We start from the raw sequence: 17,982 nt of genomic DNA on the forward strand, positions 1-17,982 counted from the left end.
GTGAAGACATTAGGAGACATGTAAAAATAAAAGTTCAGGTTTAATTTTCACATTGATTCAGTTTTCACAGAAACCTCAGCTGGTCCACATATTTTATATACAAACATAGCACATTATGTACATACTTAACTGAAAAAATGATGGCAAAATAGCTAGCCCTAGAGAACAAAACCACAGTGACATACATTAAATTAAATATAAACATTTTCGTTCAAGTTTGTACAAAGTGGAATATTTTTCACAGATCATTTGGCCCCAAATCATGCTCCATTTCAGCATGATTACTCCTCTCTTGTTTACTCTATTTCAGTGAAGCGTGCAAACATGGCCTTACGAACAGCATCCTTGTAGGTGTCAGATGCTGACAGTTCGTATGAGCTCCCTTTAATACCCAGTCCTGTTCCCTTGGTCCTTAATAAAGCCTGTTAAGAGAGGGAGGCACTTATTAGAGGAAACAGATTGGAGACAGGTAGCCCGCAGGTAGAAGTGCTAATTGCTTTGTGAGTGAAGAAGAACACATTGACATGCATATTCCATCTGTTATAAGCTTGGAGACTTCTAGTTTGAGGAAAGTGTAAAAAGAGTTTTTTTGTCCTTCTCACCGCGATGGGGGTGGTGATGCCCTGCTGGTGGCGCCCCAGACCTTTACCCTCCTGCCAGCCCATCGCTTGCAACATTTTGTTACCGATATTATCACTGGTAAGGCCGTCTTTGGTGGGCTGCTCATAGTTTCTGTTGAATGTAGACGATAGGAGATGTTAGAGGAGCTCACTTAAACAGACTAGGTTTGATATCCTGTGAAATTAAAAAAATCAAACTTACACTACTGGTGTTGGTGGTTTATAAAACTTCTTCTTAGGTGCAGGAGGTTCAGGGATGCCATACTTTTCCCTTCTCTCCGCAGCTCTGTCTCTGTATTTCAGCTGTAAAATGACCATAAAAGCATTACCGAATGTGACCTAGTTGCATAAAGAACTGATAGAGAGGCTTTCTTAAACCAAATACCTCAGTTTCTTTCCTCTCCAACTCCTCAAGCTCAGCTTCTGTGAGGCTGGATCTTCTTTGAATCTCCAGGTTTTGCTAAAATGTAAGAAAAAAAAAGTGAGCTGAGCAAATAAATATCCCAACTCAAGTGAGTACTCAAGGCTGTGTAAGTGATTATGCCCTTTCACTTTTGTATTGAGGCTTTATGTATTGAACAGATGGCCCAGCACCAGGCATATTCATGGCTACTTGCAGATTAAACTCCCGCTGTTTCACCGCCCTCACCTTGTGGAGGTCAGAGAGCTGCTGGTGACGCAGCAGAGCCTCTCTGGTGGGGAACTGCCGTCGACACAGCAAACACACCATCTTTTTCCAGTCTGTTATTTTTTCCTCCTCATCTGCTGCTCTGTCTGAGACGCCCTCTTCTGTGTCACTGTCTCCATTGTACGAAGCAGCAACAACACTCTGCAACATGAAGGCAAGAAGCTGAATGGTGAAAGGATTTTTAAGAGTTATTTTGCAGTGAGAAAAAAAACGTTCAGAAACTAACCTTAGTGAGACTCTCCTGCTCTGCCACCTTGAATTTTTCAATAATAAGAGATGGCATCTCAAAGCATCCTGCTTGCTAAAACAGAATCGAGAAATAATACATATAAGCTCTTCCATCATCAGTAAGCCAGCTCTCAATCTAAACATTCTGACACAAACACAGAGAAATACAAGTGACTCTTGAATACCTTTTTCTCAAAGAGAAAGAACCCTGCATCAGCAGCTGCAGACTCCTTCCTCTCGTCTTCTTTAGAAGGTCCAAGCCCTTGGTTGGTGCCTTTCACGCTTTCTTTTTGCTTGTTAAAGCTTTTTGCCCAGCGCTCCATGTCTTTAGCGATCTGAAACAGTATCAACAGTTAGTACACTAGTCTTAAAAATGACAAGATATGAAAAGATAAACTTTGAACTAGCATTCACCTGTTGTGCAGATTTGTTTTTGGGCTTTTCTTTTTTATCTTTAGCCTCCTTACTGTTTGTGGTGACTGTGGCTGAGGTACTAGCTGCTGTGCTAGCTTGTTCTGTGCTTAAATCTGACTGAGGGGTGGAGATGTACTGCTGCTTTCCACTGTCCCAGTACAAATACTGCTGAGTCTCTGAGTTGTAGAAGTACTGATGTATAAAGGGGAAATAAAAGATGAACAAAAGGAAAATTAGTAATGTAAGAAATTCTCCATGTCTGACAGTGTATACTACAAACACAACAAGACCACAGGGTACATACTTGACTATTAGGATCATAGTACAGGCTGGTCTGTGGGTCATAATAATAACCAGAAGACTCATCATACTGATATGCAGAGGTGTCAGGAGCTGCAACAGATACCAACAAATGCATATAATGCAAAACATACTATTATAAATAGTGTAATTTAAGGTTAATGAAATCACTCTCGTACAGAAGGGCATTTCTTCAGCTCAGTAATCTCACCTGCTGTGTTTGCAGTCGGGGCACCACTGAGTGTAGCTTCAGCAGTAGCAGCTGCTGATGTTACCAAAGATGTAGTGCAAACAGGAGCGGTCTGCTGTGCTGTGTCGACAAGCCTCACTGCTGGATGTGACTGATAGACAAGAGGGGGCAAAGGTCATGATTAGCTTTTGCATCCATTGCACAACACCACAGTGTCAAATTTAAGCTTGTTCTAGGTGGTAGAAGCTATGCTCATTTCATAGACTCTATATTAAGATGGACACGCACCAGCTGCCTCAAAGTGAAGCCGAAATATTTAAAGCTCCCTCCTCTATGTTAACAGATAGGACAACTCATCAAATAATTGATTTCTTAAACTCAGAATCTGCTGTGATGGTTAGTGTTGGCAAGTGTTGCTGGAGCTTTTTGTTTCATCAGTGGAATATGTCACAGGGAAGACAAAGACAGTGTGACTGCATTTCCAGTTTGTGCTCTTCAAAGTATTCCTTATTATAAAGTAATTCCTGCTGTTTTCATGGTGATGTAGAATGTTGTCAGACAGTGTACTAAGGAAAAAATGTATCATAGTTGAGGATTCTGCTGACTGCTCTGCTCTCACTGTAGGAGTAGTCGTACAATCAAAATATAAAGCATGCCAGAATTCTATCCGACCAGTTAAGAGCAGCTGGTCTGGCCATAGCTAGTCATTGTATCCCTCTGTACACTGCAGGACAAATGATGCATGATCCAACTGAAATTCAGTGTGATTTTCAAGTAAATTCTGCAACTCAAAATTTGTGCTTGAATCAGATGAAAATGGCATGGTGTATTCCTAGCATTACTGTGGTAAAACTTAAGAGGAAAGACAGGCCTGTGACAGAGGGAAGACACAGTCAATGCGCGCCTTGTATGAAAGCTGTGTAACATCCAAACTAACACTACAGTGCGTGAGAAACGCTGTTCATTTTTACCATATACAGTCAGTAGTTCCTACACTGCATACCTGTATGGCAGGCTGACTGATAATGACTGGCTTATAGACTTGTGCTGTCTGAGAGATGACCACCCCTGTCCCTGCGGTGATCAGTGCCTTTATTCCTGGAGCAGCTAAAGACAAGTGGTAGAGAGAAAATGAGTCATCTTAGCTAAAGGAATAAAAATAAATCAATGTCTCTGACATCTTATATTACCTCCAAGTAATCCATCTCCAATGACAGGAGCCAATCCTTCAGGCTGTTGCTGCCATACTTGATAGTTTTGCCCCTACACCAATAGTGGTTTACATCAGTCACTTTTCTTTCTTGAGAAGTTTATTTCATCAAAGAGGATTTTGAATGAACTTGCCTGTATGTAGCCCTCTGTGAGGGGAACGCAGTCAGAGGTGCTTCCTGAATTTTGCTGTAACTACAAGAACATAAAAGAAAATAAAGTTGATACAAAGAGGAAGAAATAAAAAATCACCCTAACTGACATTCAAAGCTGTGCTTAACAGGTAACCTAGCAGCATTTTTCAAAAATGAAGACATGGCTGCTTGTCATTTTAGAATTCCTAAGACGAATAACACCCCTGAGAACCAACAGCCCACTTCGGCTAGATCTGGTCCCAATATAAAACAGCTGACAGTCATCAAACCGACACTGACAAGTCAATTCTCCCCTCCTGACAAGCTTGACGTGGAAGACAGCAAGAATAAAGAACAGGAAGTACAATGAAGAATTATTACAGAGAAATGCTCTCTGCCTTCTCTTACAACCACAGTTCATGAAAATAATGCAACTTGTGTTAAATTAAAACAATGAAGTACAAGTAAATGACTCATACTTGATTGGATGACCACTGAGCAGCAGCAATGGCTGTACTGGCCACAGAGAGAGCATTTGATCTGATCCCATCAGGCTGTGCAGAGTCTCTGAAGAGAAAGACTGATTAGTTCACCTTTATTTTTAAACCTCAAAGCTCAACTTAGAATATAGTTTAGCAGAGTCAATGAAGGCTCTCTGGCAGAGTATATTCTTTATCAAACAGTGGTTCCCTTCCTGCTGTACACTGGGGACAAAGGGAAATCACGCTGGCACCGTTTTGTGCTCCAGGTGCAGGATCAGCACATTTGGCAGAGCCAGATGACTCTGAGGTCTCTAATTTTAGAGTTTTCTCTGGTAGCCCACAGCAGAACTTTAGCAATCGATGATGTTTTTATGTGGGGATTCTTTTACTCACGGGACTGAAGAGCGAGTTTCTATTTTAAGGGCAGCTGACGGAACCATCGGCATGATTTCAGAGCAAATAGTCAAATATAAAAAATGATTTAGTGTGAACTGTCATTGACGGAAATTAATATTTCGTTAGATTGGTCCTTTTTGATCACACATTGAAGCAAATTTTCAAGTCCTACATATTTCCTGGCCAGAGTGATTAAATTCCTCCTCTTCCTGAGGAGTTACCAGCAAATAAATAAATGGAGAAAGAAATATTCCAGATGCTGCTGGACTCGAACCCTGTACCGCATGATCCCCAGATCAAGTCACTGACATTCAGCCATCCCATGGACTCATTAATGTCTGCGTCATGATGTAATTTACTAACTGTATCAACATTGTTCAGTGCCATTCACTGTGTCTGCTCAAGAACGGCAATCTTTCCCTTCACCTGTTATTAATATAAACATTAATGTTACAGACCACTCTATTGATCACCTAGCTCATACAGCGTCATAATTGTGATTTCTGTTTGAAAAATAGAACACAATGAACCCCTGTCTGGTAGAGATGACAATGCAACCACCGCTGTGATATGATTTTGGAGAAAGTGAAGTCATTATTTTCTTCACTATTTCAATGAAAATATGAATAATTACAGTATAATATAATACTATTTTTCCTTTCACTTTGATGTTATATAGAGCCGTTACTAAGTCGTAACTGCTGCCTTCTTTGTGATGCCTATGCGATGAGGAGGCAGCTTTGCCTGTGAGCCTGCACTGAGGGAAACAGACCCAGTCCTTACACTTACAGATCTGAGTACACATTTGCGGATTGTACGCAGTACAAATGTTGCAAAAGTCACATGTGTATGACAGCCAATTGAGAGACAATCATTTGTAACTGATGGCTTGTAAGGATTTTGACAACCTGAGGCAAAAAAAGTGAGTTTTCTGAACCAAAATTAACTAAGTCCACAATTACAAATGGGTCTACATATTTGCAGATTAGTGCACGCATTTGTGGATCTTTGTACGTATTTGCAAATACTTTTGCAACAAATATAGCTCCATATGTTTGTAGTTAAACACTAAAACTGTGTGCAGTTTAAAATAAGCAACCTTCAGCAAAATGGGTTTATAAGGGTACACTTAAGAATGACTGAATCAATTTTATTCAACTCTGGTGATATAATAAAAATATCTACAGTACACTTACTTCCCACATGGTGCTATTCACGCATTAGAAATACAAAAAGAGCTTATATGTGCTAATTATAGGGAGCTGAATCAAACAGTGTGTGGTGTGATGACTCACTTCCGAGAGCTCTTGGCATAATCTACACCAATTGTTTTTCCATCCAGTTTTAAAGGTGGCTGAAGGCTCTGGAGAATTGTGAGCAGCTGAGAAGCCTCCTGTTTAAGAAGTGAAGGTACAAGATTGTCAATGTGCATACATACCCCCCCCCCCCAAAAAAAAAAAAAAAAGAAATGCCATTGAAATAATGACTATGGTATATATTGACTACAGAGTTAACTTACCAAAGGGGATGAGAGCTGAACAAAGGCAAAGCCCCGATTCTGTCCTGTCTGCTTGTCTTTGATGAGGCGGATGTTGCCTGCTGACAAGTTTGCATAGGGGGCCAATATGCTTAAAATCCCATCCACAGTGGAGAGAGGAGCTATGTTCCTCAAAATGATCGCTGTAGATAAATGAATTAGTATTGAGTGTTAAGTACGTCTGCTGGAGAAATGTATTATTTAACATGTGGTAAAAAAAAAGACTCACTGTCACCACTGTAATCTCCAGGCTGTTTAACCTCAGCATTGAATCGACTTTGTCCCAAAGACTCCCCGTCTTTACGCAGAAAAAAACAGAAAGAGCAATATATGGATAAACTTAGTTAGAGATTTTATCATACACTCAACTCTGTACATGCAATACTGGGCTCAAGAAATGATTTATCACAGTTTTAAGATTTTGAATTTTCTGAGTTTTTGTAAAAAAAAAATGAAACTGAAGTCAATTCCTGAATATATATGTCTTTTATATAAAATTTAAAGTACTAAAAATACAAGATATCCTTTTTCTTTATTTTTCTTCATAAATGGAAGAGCTTATTTTTCATTTGAGTTTGTACAGGTGCTGCTCATGTCCATGAAGAAAAGCCAAAAGCACATAGTGCCCTCTGCTGGTTTGAAAAAACAGAATTGCAATACATATTTTTGTCAAATCCATTTAAAGGGGACATATTTTACCCTTTTAAGACAAGATTATATTGGTCTCAGAGGTCACCAAAACATGCCTGTGAAGTTTGTTGCTGAAAACCCCACTCCAGTATTGGATTTTTCATGTCTAAAATCTCTGTTTCAGCCCTGCTCAGAATGAGCTGTTTCTGTGTCTGTGTCTTTAAATCTTACTGAGCTGTTTGACTCCACCCCTCTCAGGAAATGGATGTGGCCCTCCTAATCCTTGGCCTAATCCCAATGTCCACACTCACTCACTCACTGACTTTGAGGCGCGCTCCCGCCAAGCCCGTAAGGGCTTAGGGCTGTCCCACTGTCAAATCATAAAGTGCGCGAGGGATCTCTTGCTGACTTTTTGAGCCCTTCATGCACCCTTTCCATGAGTGGGCATCTCTGCAGACTTAGCGTGAGGGAATTACCCATAGTTCATTGCATTGTGATGTATGACAGGGATTCTCGGGGGATGCCTGCTGGTAAACGCTACACTAGAGTACTAGAGTGAAACTGTAAACAAAAAACATGGACTGAACAGAAATTGGGGGGGGGGCAAAAAAAAAAGGTTTTTCCTGTAAGTATATTAAATAAAACAGCCTTCATCCACTGAGAAAATAGGTATAAAAAATGAAGCACGTTTGTTTTAAGCTCTGCAAGATGCCGACTGTCAACAAAAAACACAATGGGCTGTCCCATTCCTGTTTCTACCATGTTGAGCCCTTGCAGCCTCACTCACTAAATCACTTTCCAGGTGCAGTCAGTTAAGTCAATGAGGGCTCAGGGCTCAGGTTTAGGGAGGAGATTGAAATTCAGCCCTCCTCCCAACTGGCTGCTAGGAGGAGGATTAGGAGAGGAGGGTGGAACTTTCTCCCAAGAGACGAGGGCCAACCAAACTTGGGGGCGGGGTGAACTTCCCACATGACATCATGAGGGGAAAATCTGAGAACGGTTTCAGCACACATTTTCTGAAAAGTGGAGAAAAAAGGGAGGGAGGGAATGGATTTTTCTGGTACTTGAGGGGATTGTGGAAAGGCCAGGGGCACATATTTTTGTTAGAAAAGCCTGAAAAGGTGATGTTTGCATAATATGTCCCCTTTAAATTGTCCATATTTGTGCAGACTTTTAATTGTTTTTTCAGGAATTGTTCCCTTTCTTATCATGCCTTCCATTTTTCAACGCAAACCTCTCACAAAGAAGGAAAAACAAAGCCAAGAGAAGAAGAGGAACGTTTTCTTGCAGTTTCTTACCAACTTTGGCTGCTCCACACCTGAAACACTTCAGCCTCTTCCGGAAATTGTACAGCCCACACTGCAATAAACAAAATATCTTCAGTTTGCTGTTCCTTTTTTATTTTAAATTGAAAATTAATATTAGAGGTAGATATTCCTATAAGAATTAATTAAAAACAACATGCACACATACCTGGGTCAAACAATCAGTAACAGAAATTAAAACAAGCTTTATTAAATTTCTAGACTCAGAACCATGCAATTTGAACCTCTCAAGACAAAGAGCAGTTTATTCTAGTTGGAAATTTGACTTACTGCATTGCAAAGCCAGTTTTCAAACTTCTGTCTCCTGTTGCTGTAGTGCACTGTGATGCTTTTCCCATGGATCACCAGCTTGTTCTGTTAAAATCAAGAAGCCACCAATTATTCCAATTCTTGAGACATTACAACCAAAAAGGGGCAGGTGGGCCCTACCGCTACCCCACCTCATGAGTGAGAGCAGCTGGAACAGGAAAGAGTGGCTAGGCTTACTCTCACTGCATAAGTAGGATCTCTCAGAAAAGAAACAGAGGTGGAAAGAGAAGTTCCAAGAGAGGTTCTGTGTGTGAGGGGACGAATTCTCAACATAAAATGTCTCTAAGTGTTTGGGATCGGAGTGCTGCCAGCTCATCCATGTCTCACAAGTCTTCTAGTGGAGTTCAGAGTTTTCGAGAGACTGAGCTGGAGCAGAATGTGCTATGAAACCATATAATAAGAAGAAAACTCCATAAAGGAAGGACAAATACTTATAAAGTCAAAGGCCCTGTATGTTTACTGCAAAGTATATTGGATTACATTTTCAACAAAGCAAAAGCAGGATTTAATTTCATTTCAAAGACCACAAGCTTGCTGTGTACCTTAATATTTGTTACAATAATCTATCAAGTGTGTGATATCAAAAATATATACTTCTGATATCACTGTTTTGTATGACCAAGGTTATGATACAGCCCTCAAACCTAACACTATTTAGCTTTGAATTGCAATTTACTTCACAACCCTCACTGGTCATACTCATGTAAGCGCATAAATTGGGGCTCTAATCTCCAAGAATAAATCTAAACTTGGTGATTGTTGAAGCAACCTGATTGGTCTCCATCCATCGAGTAGAATCTTGCAAGTGATAAAACTCCACGAAGGCGAAACCTCGGCTTATACCTAGAGACAGCATTCAAATATAGACGGAGGTGTGTTAGTAAGAATGCTTTGTTGCAACATTTAATCTCACAATGGACTTTTATAGTCCAGTTCATGTCAAGATTGGGTTTGGAAAAGCTGTTTACAGGGCAAAGGGATGGTTGTTTAATTTGTTTACTATAGCATTCAATACCTGTACAAAAACTCCACCTCCTTACCTGACAGTAAACCAGATGGAGAATCTAAGCGATGATCCACTAATTATTGAAATTTAAGGCTTTTTTTGAATTAAGGATAGTATTAGGAGTTATAAAGAAGAGTGTGCAGGGTGAATGTGGGACACTTTATCAGCAACACTCACCTGTCCTTTTCTTCATCAAGCGGATGTCCACAGGCTGGGGCCCCTGCAGCTGCTCGAGAGCTGAACAGATCTGAAAAATGGAGGCAGAAGGTCAAATTGATCAGTCTTCTTTCTTATTTTACAAAGATTAAAACATTAAGCTAACCCATAAGTCTTCAAGTGACTCTCCCTTCTTGTCAGGTTGAATAGAAACCATTACCATCAGCTGCAGTATTGAACTAAGATTGACTAGTCCTACAGTTGTATGTTAGTTGTTGTGTCTTAGTTCTGCTGCATGATTTTACATCTCTTTCAGGTCAGTCTTCCTCTTACTCACTCTAACACCCCACCAGCTCTCCTTATTTGGTAACACTACATCGGTTAAAGTGATCTTGCTGGCTTACATCTTCCTCTGTGACATGAACAGAGAGTCCCCTCAGCATAATGGTCTTGCTCTCCTCCTCCTGCTCCATTTTGTAGTCTTGGTCTAGATAATCCCCATCGTACTCATCATCAGATCTGTCACTATTTCGCCGTTTTCTGCTCCTCTGTCAAAGTAAACAGAATCATCATGCTGATATTGTTTACTTTGGAGCAAAATGTTTCAGTGTTCTTCTGCTGCAAGTGCTAAAGAATCAGAAGTATTTAAAAAAAAACCTCCTCTTTTACTCACCTCTGGGCTATCTCTGCGCTCTCTGTGTCTCTCATCACTCCATTGTTGATCATAATCCCTTTCCATATCTTTACCTCTTCTTTCATACCATTCTGGATCATCTTTCCTTCCACCTGAACCATATCTTCCACTGCGTTCACCACGACTGAGTCTGCAATGGCAAACCAGTACTAGATTAAGGAACACAAACATGTGTATACAAACAGATGCCACTTTGTATTACTCTTTTCCTACCTTCTATCAGCTCCCATCTTATTGTGCAGAGGATGTGGATTAGATGGAATACTCTAGGGGAAAAAACAGAAGGTTAATGTGCTTTTTTCTACCCAGTCTGGGATAATTTCTGAAGGACATTGAGATTTGGCCTTAGTCCTGGATTTGCTTATCATGGTTAGATAGCTTTCTAAAGGCAAGCGTGTCTGTCATTAATTGTTTATACTTATCCATTTCCCCAAGTGAAACTTCAATTTGGTCGAAAAAAAGGGTTGCAGTTTTTATACTTTAAAGTGTCTTTGCTTAACGTACGACCATTTTAACTGGTAACCTACAGCGGATCGGTCTGTGGCTATACAGACCTTTATCAAATAGGGAGTCTATTCAGGTAGTTTTTATCCCAATGTCAAATTATACCAAACAGACACAGCATGTCTTCAATAAAAAAACACTAAACGGAGAGCTAACTATTTGGACAAATTTCGTTTTTATCATCTGTTTACAACGACAACCTCAGACATCGGTTAACACGGTCACCTTTTAATCCATTACACCGCCACAGAGGTGAGGTCACAGATAGGCTAACGCAGCCTGAGAAAGAAATAGATGACTTACAACCACTGACAGGAACGCACGATTTGTTCCAGATGAAAGTTACTCGTGTTAAAAGATTTCTAGCCTACCAGTCGCCAAATTCTTGTGTTTGACTACAAGTTGTTTTCAAGCTCACATTTACGTTGCAGCTAACAGGCTACTCAGACTGTACACGATTGATGTTAGCGTTAACCGGATCAGCCAGCGTACCCTTAAAAACCAACGATATCATTAAAAATAAATAAAACAGCCCGTTCTTCCATGTGGCATACCGTTATGTTTCCGAATCGTGTTCGCTTTGATAATAGAAGAAAAATTGGTTGTCGTTGTCTTTTATACACTCCTTGATCGTTCAGCGGAACAGAGTTCTCCTTTTTAAACACCGCCGGTGTTCTGTCAGATTTTGCTTCCGTGTCAGATTATACTACCGGTGTCTATCGACTACCCTAATGGGCGTGACGCTGATGGCGTAGAGCGCATGCGCAGAACCACAAAGTAGTTTTTTTGATGGGTAGCAAAACATGACAGAACACCACCCACAGCTGGGAGATGATGCATGGGGGCGTTACAGTGGTTGACAAATATTCTTCCAACCAAAATAAAAAGAGAATAATGGACATAAGCACATGAAGATTACAATTATTACTTAAAAAAAAAAAAAAAGTACAAAGACTTCGGCCTTGCTAAACAGTTTTCAGTTGTCTGAATATATCCTTTGCTACCCTGAATGTAACCTACATAAATCTGTTGGGAAAATTTGGTGTAAATTTTCAGGATGTTTTCCAAAGAAGAATTTCAGGATGTGTGTGTTGATATTGGCTAGTTTGATTTGGATTTTGTGTGGGATATGCTTTGAATTTTTAGGTATCTAAAAGGAATTTTGGAAATGCATTGAATCATTTATGAATATTATCATTTATTTATTTTGAAAACTAGGAGAAATTCATTCTTGCAATTTTATGTGTTTTGTGGAATATTTATAGAATTTTTGGGGACACATTAGAAAATTTCCATCAGTTTCAATGAAATTTTGGGAATTTAACTTATATTTACCTTCCAAATTTAATCAGAAATTTTGGATGGAATTTGCTTTAAATGTTTGGTAATTTACTTTGAAATTCTTGAGAATTTCCCAAATACTAGAGAGTTTGATTTGAGGGTTTGGTGGAGATTTGCTCTGAAATATTTAATGTACTTTTATGGAAATTTTTGGTACTTTCTATTTATTTATGGGAAATTGATTAGAATTTTTTTTTTTTTTTTTTTGGGGGGGGGGGGGTTCCTTTATTTTTAACGGAATTTTGTATGAACTTATTTGTACCTTTTTGGGGAATTTGACTGGCAGATGTGGATGGAATTTGATTTACATGTTCAGACATTTTTCGTAAAATACTATACAGATGATTTCAGGTTTTGGTGTAGATTAGCTTTGACATGGCACTTTTATAGATGTATTTGTATTTTTCAGGGAAAATTGATAGGACTTTTTTTGGGGGGGGGGTTCCTCTGAAATTTTCCTGAAATTAACTGGTAGTTTGATGAAATCTGTCTGGATGTTGTCGGGAATGTGCATGGAATTTTTTCCATTATTTTCCGTTGGATTTTGGCCAGATTTTTTTTATTTATTTATTTATTTATTTTTGTATTTTTAGTTTGACTGGAAATTGTGGATGGTATTTGCTTTAAATTTTGTGGGTTTGCTTTTTTAAAACTGCAGGCTACTTCCAAAGTTTTACTGAAACATTCAAGCAAGAGTACGGGTGTTTGAGTAAATATTAGGGGTAGTTTATGAAATACAAAAAGAGTTTAGGAATTTTAAATTCTTTTTGGGGTAATGTCTAGGAATCTGAGGCAATTTGTTTTTTCATGTTTTAAAGTCTCCAGTAATTTTAGAGGAAATACGTTTCTAAATAAAAGCCCGGGTTTCAGGAGGTTATTAAGAGCGACATTTAAACTCACGACTTTCCCTGGACCGTATTACATAAGAAGTAGTCTAATGTTGTCGTCAAAATTGCCCTCAATGTTCTCAAACATCATAAATTATGAGGTTCGTTTTTTTATTGTAACAGATCCCAGTGATCTTATAAGGGCGGCAGGCAGTTTGCTCCATCACCATGCGGTGGCGCTGCAGTCCCGGTGAGATGCGGATGAGCTGCAGAAAGCAATCAGCTCTCATCCACCGAGCATACAACAGAGCGATGACCGATTAGACGAAATATTAAATTACCTGAATTAGCTACCTCACTTATCGGATGATAAAAGACTCTGCGGCTGGGAAACACTGACAGCGGTGGCCGCTGCGCTGAGAAGACACGCCACTTACGGTGACCCGGGTATCAGGAAGAAGGTAGCATGCTGGCTAACGTTAACGCTGGCTAAACATTAGCGTCATCTTTGGGCATTGTTGGCAGTCTAACGCGTCCTCGACACTGGTAGACTTAAGAAAATGCTGTTTCAACTGTGTAAAGTTCAGGCGTAATGTGGTTATTTAATGTTGCCATTGTAGCTTGAAAGCTACAATAACCTTAGCTTAACGTAATGACGCTGCTTAGCTAGCTAGTATGTGACAACCCCTCCCTCCAGGCTCTGTTGTAGCTTCACAAATATTTTCATTTACATTTTACAACTTGCTATTGTAAGCTGGCCTCATATTAGTGAGGACTAATGTGTCAGACAAACAAAGCTGAGGCTCACAGGCTTCTGAAAGTATATCTCTCACGCTCCCTTTGTCATTTTGAATCCTCAGTTAAGCCTCCAGTCTTCATGGCTGAACCAGAGCTTCTGCTGGACTCCAATATTCGACTTTGGGTGGTGTTACCTATTGTCTTCATCACCTTCCTTGTCGGAGTGATCCGGCATTATGTCTCTATTCTTCTTCAAAGTGACAAGAAGTTGACGTTAGAGCAGGTTTCTGACAGGTACGACATTTGGCTTCAATCTAAAGGTGAATTATATTTCAGAAACACAAGGAACTAATGGGTTTCTTTAAATCCAGCCAGGTGCTTATTCGGAGCAGAATTCTCAGAGAGAATGGAAAGTACATCCCAAAACAGGTAGATCTTTATATATATATATATATATATATATATATATATATATATATATATACTCTGTTGTTTAGAGTACATAAAACACAGAGTCAGCACAAATTCCCATTCCCGGTTTGCATGGCAACATATTTGTTGAGCTAATCTCGTTTAAATGTTTTTTTTTTCTTTTTCAGTCATTTTTGATGAGAAAATTCTACTTCAACAACCAAGAAGATGGATTTTTTAAGAAGACCAAAAGAAAGGTTGTTCCACCTTCTCCCATGACAGGTACATCTATGCTTTATTTACCAGTATTTAGAATATGACAATGCTGTCTTAAATGTTAAGTCCTTTATAATAAATTATTATATTAAATGTTTTGACTAAAAATTTTGATTAAAATGTAATCACTTTATGGACTAGAACTGGACTAAAATGTTATTTAGTCATTGTTAACTGAAACAGAACTAAAACTATAAAGGGTAGAAATTAATCAAATGTGACTAAACCTAATGAATGTTTTCTCCTTACGACTAAGACTAATGAGTATAGCTGTCAGAATTAACACTGACAATCTAAGCGTCTGCCAAGAACAGCTACCAGTAGAGAACTACCAGCCTCTATGAATACAAACGTGGATAATGTGGCACATTTACATTTTAATAGACAAGCCAACTGATTATATGCTTCTTATTAGAGTTTTCATTGAGTGCAAGTTGTTGCTTATTTTATCTTTCCAAAGATCCTAGCATGCTGACCGACATGATGAAAGGAAATGTCACCAACGTCCTTCCCATGATCCTCATTGGAGGCTGGATCAACTGGACCTTTTCAGGATTTGTAACAAGTAATGACTCATCTATCTCTCTTCCCCTGGTGGCATTCAAAAAGAATGATTTGTCTTACTGACATATATGATACCATTTACACAGAAATTCTACATTGAGTTATTTCTGTTCTGTTTCACACAGCTAAGGTCCCTTTCCCTCTAACTCTCCGCTTCAAGCCAATGCTGCAGCAGGGCATAGAGCTGCTCTCACTTGATGCTTCCTGGTAAACAACTTGAACCAGATCTGCATAGAGAATTGTGTAAATCAATATGCTTTCATTGTTTACAAGAAAAAGTAAGTTTAAGTTCCAGTGCAACCTCCTAATTTTTTTTTCTTTTTTCTTTTTTGTGTATTTGAATCTTTCAGGGTAAGTTCGGCGTCATGGTATTTCCTGAACGTATTTGGACTACGGAGCATGTACTCATTAATTCTAGGACAAGACAATGGTAATTTCAGCTCATTTTGTTTTTGAGTGTTGTTTTTTTGTAATTATAACTTTTTTTGTAGACTTCGCAATGTTTTTTCCTGCTTGTGCTGATTCTCAGTGAGTCTAAAAGTTAAAGGAAATGTGTATATTTGTTTAAGCTTTAAGCTGTAACAAATATGTATGAAAGAATTTTGCTGATTGTTTTGTGTAATACCCTTTGAGGTATACTTTAAAAAAACTATTCAATATTTTAGCAGTGGTTCATGTTGTGTTGTGTCTGAACTCCTGACTGCTAGGTGGCAGTGTTATAATCTATAATAAGCTGTTTGCTTCCCCCATGGCCTTTCTTGAACCACTACCCACACCCAATCCCTCAACACTCTTACTCTGTTTATGTACTCTTCGGGAGGGTCTACCACATCAAGTACTGTCCAAAGCCTCAAAGAATTAAGTGAGAATGGGCCCTTAAACCTTTTAACAAAGATGCAGACTTAATAAACAGATATAACAGCTTTTATTATTCATCATGGAGACAGTCCGAACTGTAAAGTTCTGCCTTATCAAATGCACAAACTCAAGTGCATTTTCAAAAAACAAAACAAAACAGCAGTATCAATAAGATGATCAAAACATTTACATTAAAATCAGGATCTAATTTCAAGTTAAAAAATATTGACATTAAAATGTTTTATCTTTACAAGGACTTGAAAAAAAATTGTGATCTTGTAATATCAAATGAAACGATTGTATATAAAAAAAATGCCACAAAGTTTGTTTTTTTAATTCATGTGGTGATTTTAATAAGTCTGCCTTGCATTATTTATGTGAAAAACTCATTAAGTGACATAAAATCATGGTCATACTGTTCTTGTCTCCATGGGAATGGATAAAGTTTGTCCCAACGCCCCTTGCTGTAATTGACCTGTCAACTTTAACAGAAGAAACCTCAGCCCTGATTTCAAACAGAGTGACAAATGCAGTGTGAGAGAGGAGGGAGCTGTTTGAGAAATGCCTACTAAGTGACAGGAAGAAGTAACTTAACTTACATCACCTGTATAGGCACAGGGATCACACAGACTGTCACAGTCATAGAAAGTCATATGTATTCCCTTGCCACAACTTTTCAGTGTTACACAATGTATTTAATTTCCCTCTCCAAAAATGTATTTTATTGCAAGATTCATTGCAATGCAGATCTCTAGAAGCAAAGCTTTTTTTAAACTTCACATGAACTGGAATGTAAACATAAATCGCATGAGCTGTATGACAAAATCTGTGGAATGAATCTGAGATGTACATGAATACTGGCAGTTATTTTCCACCTATTCTATTATCCTTAAAGTCAGAAGAAACACTGGAGTATGGTCAATTCTATGATCTACCATCACTAGTGGTGATAGCTTATCACACAGATAATCATTTTGTCAATGCCTACAGGTGCAGATCAGTCGAGGATCATGCAGGAACAGATGAGTGGTGCTGCCATGGCCATGCCTGCTGACACAAACAAAGCCTTTAAGGTATTAACTGTAACTATAGCATTACTACTTACAGTGGTTGGACTTTGCTTGGAAGTTCATGTGATGTTTTTCCTCATTTTCAGGCTGAGTGGGAAGCACTGGAGCTGACTGACCATCAGTGGGCACTGGAGAGCGTAGAGGACGACCTGATGAGCAGAGAGCTGGACTTTGATGGCATGTTTAGCAAGGACCTGCCAAGCGGTATCTTCTGATGTCCTGATGTCCTGTACTTGGAGCCTTCAATTTGAAAAATATTCATTGCAGGGATTTGCATTTGGTCCAGGCAACAGAGATGGGACAAATCCCTTTATGTTATGCAAAGTTTACATTCCCATGTATGTGGTCCTTGTTTTTCACACACAGTTCCTTTCCATTCCTGTTCATGAAATATCTTAACATAATGTACACTGGTTCCATGCTGACTAATGTATACTAGAAAACATTGCTTTTGTTGTTGAACTTTGAGAACAGGGAAATGTTGGGAGAAATAAAGTGGCTTTTTGCTTACTGAATTGCATTATGAGCTTGCAATTGTATGCCATTATAAGCCATTAGGTAATAGAATGTGAACTATTTAGGGTTTTTTTCTTATATCATGCACAGCTAGACTAGCTGATTTGATTTTCATTTGTAACAAAATGTTTTTAAAAAAACAGTAAACAACTCCATTTTACATGCCTGAATAATGTTTAATTTATTTTACAATCATTACTGACTCCTTAATTAAACTGAGGGATAGATGAGATGGTCTGTGCCAGCTACCTTCTGTTGGATGCAGACCCAGAAATTGTTAATTTTTGGCCGAGAAAATGTTTGTGTGTTTGAAATCTGTTTTTGAAGTGTGTAGATGGTTTATTTTATAATGTAGCCTCCTTGTGTTTTGTACAACATAAAGTCTGTTTTGAAAATATACATGGTTTCATTTATTACTTTGCATGTCTTCAGTCAAAACTTTGATTAATGAATCAAATTGTAATCCTAATTACTGACTTAGCAGCTGTTATATTTTGAGGAGTATGTTAAAGTTTGTTGATGCTGAGATCATCACTCTAAAATGCTCTGTTAAGTAATG

The 17,982-nt window shown here is 38.7% G+C and overlaps 2 protein-coding genes across 3 annotated transcripts; one reads left to right on the forward strand and one right to left on the reverse strand.

Annotated features, from left to right (window-relative positions):
- Positions 1-21: 21 nt before the first annotated feature.
- On the reverse strand, positions 22-11,496 carry LOC121506987 (RNA-binding protein 5-like). The gene is made up of 25 exons (XM_041783070.1): positions 11,377-11,496; positions 10,532-10,584; positions 10,298-10,448; positions 10,029-10,172; positions 9,646-9,715; positions 9,232-9,305; positions 8,424-8,507; positions 8,127-8,187; positions 6,428-6,496; positions 6,181-6,341; positions 5,957-6,054; positions 4,263-4,350; positions 3,785-3,844; positions 3,631-3,703; positions 3,444-3,547; positions 2,462-2,591; positions 2,255-2,343; positions 1,951-2,142; positions 1,722-1,871; positions 1,535-1,609; positions 1,270-1,449; positions 1,006-1,080; positions 823-923; positions 603-732; positions 22-422 (listed from the first exon to the last, which is right to left on the reverse strand). Exons 2-25 carry the CDS (start codon positions 10,546-10,548, stop codon positions 297-299), a joined length of 2,502 nt encoding a protein of 833 aa, XP_041639004.1. The 5' UTR covers positions 10,549-10,584; positions 11,377-11,496; the 3' UTR covers positions 22-296.
- A 1,739-nt stretch (positions 11,497-13,235) lies between these two features.
- On the forward strand, positions 13,236-17,820 carry emc3 (ER membrane protein complex subunit 3). Of its 2 annotated transcripts, none has more exons than XM_041783073.1 (9): positions 13,236-13,536; positions 13,851-14,022; positions 14,100-14,157; positions 14,328-14,421; positions 14,876-14,980; positions 15,105-15,186; positions 15,330-15,409; positions 16,828-16,910; positions 16,994-17,820. In XM_041783073.1, exons 2-9 carry the CDS (start codon positions 13,868-13,870, stop codon positions 17,120-17,122), a joined length of 786 nt encoding a protein of 261 aa, XP_041639007.1. In that variant the 5' UTR covers positions 13,236-13,536; positions 13,851-13,867; the 3' UTR covers positions 17,123-17,820. The 2 variants fall into 2 exon arrangements, with proteins under 2 accessions (XP_041639007.1, XP_041639006.1); XM_041783072.1 differs by having other exon boundaries at positions 13,236-13,451.
- The last annotated feature ends 162 nt before the right edge of the window (positions 17,821-17,982 follow it).

The sequence above is a fragment of the Cheilinus undulatus genome, linkage group 3 (assembly GCF_018320785.1).
Source record: "Cheilinus undulatus linkage group 3, ASM1832078v1, whole genome shotgun sequence".
NCBI lineage: Eukaryota > Metazoa > Chordata > Actinopteri > Labriformes > Labridae > Cheilinus > Cheilinus undulatus.